This window comes from Nannospalax galili, unplaced genomic scaffold (genome assembly GCF_000622305.1).
Source record: "Nannospalax galili isolate Female #2095 unplaced genomic scaffold, S.galili_v1.0 scaffold1615, whole genome shotgun sequence".
Classification (NCBI taxonomy): domain Eukaryota; kingdom Metazoa; phylum Chordata; class Mammalia; order Rodentia; family Spalacidae; genus Nannospalax; species Nannospalax galili.
This window is the reverse complement of record NW_008335851.1, coordinates 223,689-229,688: the sequence shown is the minus strand read 5'-3', so window position 1 is coordinate 229,688 and position 6,000 is coordinate 223,689. Positions and strand designations below refer to the sequence as shown.

General features: G+C 35.0%; 1 protein-coding gene across 2 annotated transcripts in view; it reads right to left on the bottom strand.

Annotated features, from left to right (window-relative positions):
- Window positions 1-6,000, bottom strand: part of Map3k2 (mitogen-activated protein kinase kinase kinase 2) — a 63,544-nt gene that overhangs the window by 36,918 nt on the left and 20,626 nt on the right. Inside the window, exons 1-4 of one of the 2 annotated variants that reach the window (XM_008830649.3) lie at window positions 4,745-4,886; window positions 4,517-4,635; window positions 3,221-3,261; window positions 1,599-1,698 (exon numbers count right to left, since the gene is read on the bottom strand). In XM_008830649.3, coding sequence (XP_008828871.1) covers window positions 1,599-1,698; window positions 3,221-3,261; window positions 4,517-4,609 — 234 coding nt within the window. In that variant the 5' untranslated portion in view covers window positions 4,610-4,635; window positions 4,745-4,886. Of the gene's footprint in view, window positions 1-1,598; window positions 1,699-3,220; window positions 3,262-4,516; window positions 4,636-4,744; window positions 4,887-6,000 lie in introns of those variants that run through there. The other variant, XM_008830648.3, reaches the window with a different exon arrangement.

The window sequence follows — 6,000 nt, the reverse complement described above, 5'->3', positions numbered from 1 at the left end:
AAAAAAATACCCTGCGGGGATCAGGAGGTACGTGTCTTGGTCCCCTAGAATCATGTTATGGGATAAAACTTCAAGGACAAGTTATTTATATGGGAAAGATTCTAGGAAACACTAGTGGAGGAGTAGGAAAGATGAGGGAAGAAGGAAAGAAGGCCCATGAAAAGTGTATTATACAAAGAGCTGCCAGCTTAGGCCAATTAATCATTTAACCCTCTATGTACTTCAGCCCCTGAGACCAGACCTCCTCTACAAAACCCTGGGGCTGGCAGCTGAAAATCTGGCCAGCACATACAGAAATAAACTGCCAAGAGAGTACTTGTTAAATAGATATGACTCATTAAAAACTCCAAATAATCTGAAAAGTAAAATTTCAAGATATTTCTATAGTACAGTACAAATCACTTTATTCGGAGACACTATTCTGTTTAACACACAATTTTTAAAAATATTTTACTTATTATTTTTATGTATATGAGTATATTGCCTGCATGTAGGTGAGTGCACCCATGTCATGTACTGCTGCGGAGGTCAGAAGAGGGCTTCAGATTCCCCTGGAACTGGAGTTAAGGATGGTTCATAGCCGCCATGTGAGTGCTGGGAATTGAACCCAGGTCCTCTGCAACAGTAGCCAGTGCTCTTAACCACTGAACCATCTCTCCAGCCCCAAGGCACAAGTTTTTTTACAAATTAAAAAGACTTTCACTCCTGAAATATAAATGAGTTCTTCGGCTAGCCACACTTGCTATATTACCATTTAATTTAGCTAAATTAACAATTTAAAATTTAATATTTTGAAGTATTTTATTTGTATAATGTTTTAAAATCTGCAAAACACTTTCTCGTGTTTTGTTTTTTAAACTATACTCTCCCTTGTGACTTCAACCCCACTGATACCTTTTCTATACAAAACTATTTGTCTCAGCATCTCTGCTTACACTACTCTCAAGTTGCTCTGTCTTCCAAGAACATTCTTGCCCTGAAATTCTTTAAGAGGGTTGGCTTTTCATCCTAAAGTCTCTACTATCACCTCAGCTAGTTCTTCCTTCATAACATAAATAGGACACTTATTACCTTTTCCTTTATCTATTATCACAAGACTTCATGCATTTCCTTCAAAGAACTGCAACTCATTTACTGTCTGCTTCTGCTACAAATCCATAACGCCTACCCATGAAGAGCTGTAACTTATAAATCATAACTGATCCCCAAATCTAAATACAAGCAATCAAAAGTATCCAAACCAATATTAAAATAATCCTTTATGCTTTAATGAAATTGATGACCAAAACTGTATGAACCACAGCTAAGTATAGTATGAAGGGAAAATCAAGTTCATCGATAAAGTACACAGAGCCAAACTAAAACAAGGAAGCATAGAATTTTGAAGCAGTACATGGTTCCACCTAGCCGATTCTTACTCAATGACTTGCACAGCAGCACCTACTGTTATCTGTAATGGTGGGAAACATCTATCTTAAAATTTAATTATGACATTTTACTCATTTAATGTACCATTGTTTTACTAATCACTAAATAAAAACACAACACTGCTAAATTTCCAACTAAGGACTACTGAAAGTTGAACTAAACAAGTTTACCTCATTGTTGGTATAATATAGATCCATAGACCGTCCAAAGGCAATTTTAGACTTAGACCTCAGATCTTCTAGTTTAACTGGTCTGGTGAACTGAAGTATTCTATATAGACAGGATTTTAAAATACTTTATTTTATTGGCATAAACAATTTAACAGTTCCCTCTTGTTAGATGCAAAATTAAATTAAAACTATGCATTCTTAGAAAAATAGTTCATTTTTGATCAAGCACAAAATTTTTCAATAGAAAATTAAAGACCCTTGAATCTATTCTTTACTAATTAAAATTTTTAAATGGAAACTTTCACAACATTCTGTAGCTTTTAATATGCACTGTTATATAAATACTAAAGACCAATGTAAAGCACTCATTGAGGAAAGTAATTAAACTATGTGACATATGTACAACAGAAAGCAATGAAACTGTTAAAAATAAAGTTGTTGCTGGGCGTGGTGGCGCACGCCTTTAATCCCAGCACTCAGGAGGCAGAGGCAGGTGGATCTCTGTGAGTTCAAGGCCAGCCTGGTCTACATAGTGAGTTCCAGGACAGCTGGGGCTACAGGGAGACCCTGTCTCAAAAAGACCAAAAAATAAAATAAAATTTAAAAAAATAAAGTATTTTAGGGAGTCAGCTTTTGATTTCTGTACCCTCAACAATTCAACATGTTAAGCACATATATTAGCATAGTGCCAAGATATTTTAAAGTGACTAAAAGCAAATAAAATTATGGAATCTTCTTCTATCCCAAAGGTCTTGCCTGAACTGGTCCAGAGAACATACACTGAAGTTCGGAGGGTACCCTATTAGACTACCAGCTCTACAAGGAAGACCTACTTCTACTTTGCTCACTTTATACCTTATGTCCTAACACATAATAAGTACTCAATAAACAGGGCTGAGGGAATGAAAAGGTTAAAGAAATACTATAAAACAATTTTAAATAAAGTAGTAGATTGGACAATAGTTCTATGCCATGACCGGTATATTCCATTTTTTTCAGTATCTCTGGCAAAATATATTCATATCAAGTTTACGACTTATGAGCCATTTTTGATTCCCTAAGACTAATAGACCTTTTATTAATATATTGAGACACTAATTACAAAAGAAATTCTATCGTATGTAATTCCTATTAGGTCTTGTTAGCAATTCTGTTGTCAACTACCACCACCTTCACTTTACACTGAGGCACAGATAACCACAGAGGGCTAGGCTTACATCTCTGCTAAATAAACAGTCTGAAACCACCATTTCAACTCACTTTCTACAATACTTATTAACAAAATACATGTCATGGCTTTGAGGTCTCTTAAGAATAATCAAAATTTCCACTCAGTAAAAATAAAAGCAAATGGTAAAATTTAAAGGATACATTATGAAGTGATCTTATTTACTTCCTAATACTGCAAAGCAAGCACATTAATCATTGCTAGCCTGAATTTTAACAAGATTCTATTTATCGTCAGTCTAAGAGCATGTCACACATTACCAAGTACTGTTCCATTTTCAATTTGCAAGCCACAAAACTTCATTCAAATCTGGAAAGAATCTTTCTTCAACAGCTTAAACAGAATACATATTTAATTATATAACTGAATTGGTATGTAATGTACACTTGCTTACCTTTTTTCTCCTCTATGCTCAAATTTGACTCGAATATCATTCTACAATAAGATGAAAAATCAGAGATTAGATCATTTCTAATCATTTTTTTTTCTTAGCCATTCATTGAATACAGAGCAGAAGGGAAAGGGGGTTTCATTTTCTTGTGCAGTTCCAATCAACTAATTGTTTCTGCCAGAAAGCTGAACTGAGAACTATGTTGCAAGATCTGACAACAGGAAAGAGCTTTAAGACCTATTAGTGAGAAAAGGAAGGGTATGGTAAGAGTTACTGACTCAGTCTAAGGAAATACAGAATACTATACTGCAGTACCCCTAATCTATAGGGTAAATGTTCCAAGGTCCTTGAACATATGTTTGTTTTCCCTTACTAAATTGAGAACTTCGACCTCTTCTCTGAAAGGAAGTACTTTAAAGCTCTTTTACAAATCCAAATTGTCAGCAGCACTATTCTTACCTCTGTGGCAATGGCAGTCACAACTCAAATAGCTGCTAAATGACAGAGACCAGCAGCATGGATACAATAGACAGAGCTAATTCATGTCCCAAGCAGGGTAGAATGGAACAGCTGAGAGATTTCACTATGCTACCTCGAACAGCATGAAATTTAAAACTTATGAATTGTTTATTTCTAGACTATTCCATCTATTATTTTCTGATCTCAGCTGATCATAAGTAACTAAGAAACTGCGGAAAGTAAAAGCACAGATAAGGATGAGCTACAGAGTTTCTACTTTTCATGCTTTCTATCCCAAACTAATCTCATTTACAGGAATCCAAATCACCCTCATAAGTATCCAGAATAGAGTACTGAGGGAAAAAATTGTTGATCTTAAGTGCATGAATAATAGATGAAATATTAGCTTTAGTAAGCAGTTATCATAAAATTATTTTAAGTGTATACACTTCACTTTCCTTGTCTTTCTTTTTTCCTTGTCTTTTAGAGACAGGGTCTCCGTACAGTCCCAGCTGGCTTGGAATTCGCTATGTAGACCAGGCTGGCCTCAATCTCACAGAGATCCACCTGCCTCTGCCTCCCAAGGGCTAAGCCACCACACCCGGCTTTCTTGTCATTCTTTCCTCAATACTATACCTACACAGCATTTACATTACATTAGATATTAGGAATAAATTAAAAAGAAAATGCACACTTAGTGGATATACATTAAGCAGAACATTTGATTCAAAAATATAAAACCTAAGTATTAAAGAAGTCCTCAGTAAGATAAGGGTATGAAATGAAAATAATTCATAGTACAACAAGGTACATTTATTAAAGCATTACTGAAATAAATACCTGTTTTTTGGGTGATGAAGATTTTGCTTTTCTGGTTTCCTGTAAGGATAATGCTGGTCGACTAGCCTTATGAAGGACAGCCAAATCTTGCATGATTGAGTTCAAAGCTTGCTGATCATCTGGGTATTTTTAAAACAACACATATACAGAATTATAAATTCAAAATATATTTATTATAGATACCAAGAAAAATTTGTATTGGAATTTAATATTTAAAAATGTACTAACCAGGCTGGAAAGATAGCTCAATGGTTAAGAACACTTGCTGCTCTTGCAGAGGATATAGGTCAGTTCCTGGCACCAACCATTTGTAACTCCAGTTCCAGTTCCAGGGAATTCAACCCCCTCTTCTAGCTCCCATGGGCATCCACACACATGTAGCATACACTCACACAGACACAGAAAAACACACACACACACAAATAAAAACTAAGTATTTCTAAAAAGCATTAATTTAGTTCCAAAGTAAACTATATTTTAACATCTATAGTTTTTATGAAATAAAATGTCCTAGTATGTTAAAAATGAAGACAAAAAAAGCCTCTGGAAAAAAAACTAACATTAAAGCTACATTAGACTCAACCTCTTCATAGACTAGATATACACACATGAGACATTTATAGGCAAAGTAAAGTCATTCTATTTCTCCAAGTGATGTAATACCCTGAGTCAAAAAAGCCTGTTATAATAAATTCTTTTCTGTGGACTCTCAAACAAAACATCAAACAGACATCTAAATCTTGAGCCCTCATAGGCTCAAGAATTTAAATATTTGGCATGGGCCGTTGGTGGTGCCATTTGGTGAAGGTCATGGAACCTCTAGGAGGTGTGACCTTGCTGAAGAAAGTATGTCACTGGGGGTGGGCTTCAAGAATTTATAGTCTTGCCCCAGTTCCAAGTTCTCTGTTTAAGTTTTGTGCTGGGATTAAGGGTGTGCACCACCATGCCCAGCTCTGAAACAAAAATTCCTAAATAATAAATACCTATAGAATTTTGAGTCTTCCATTATTATAAATTGCTCCTGGTTTTTCATTTAGTTCAAGATGTGAGCTCTTTACTTCCTGCTCTTGCCTCTTGCCATCATGCCTCCCCAACATGATGGACTCTTACCCTTCTGGAACCATAAGCCAAAATAAACTCTTCCTTCTTTAAGTTGTCTTGGTCATGCTATTTCATAGCATCAATAGAAAAGTAACTAATACACATACTAAGTCTAGAAAACTGAAAGGGCAGACCACAAACCATGAACTTTTAGTCTCTCCCAAATACGATGAAGATTTCCTTTGAAACCAAAAGCATGTGTTTCTCAGTAATGCCAACTACAGACTCTGGAAGACTTTAGAAACCATTGATTTTTGCTAGCAAGTCAATTTTACTAATAATTATTAACAAATGATAAATAAAAAATTTAACATTCCAACATATTCTGTAAGCAAAATTATTTGTACATTAAAATTTAAAGATTACAATGGTTTTATTAATAA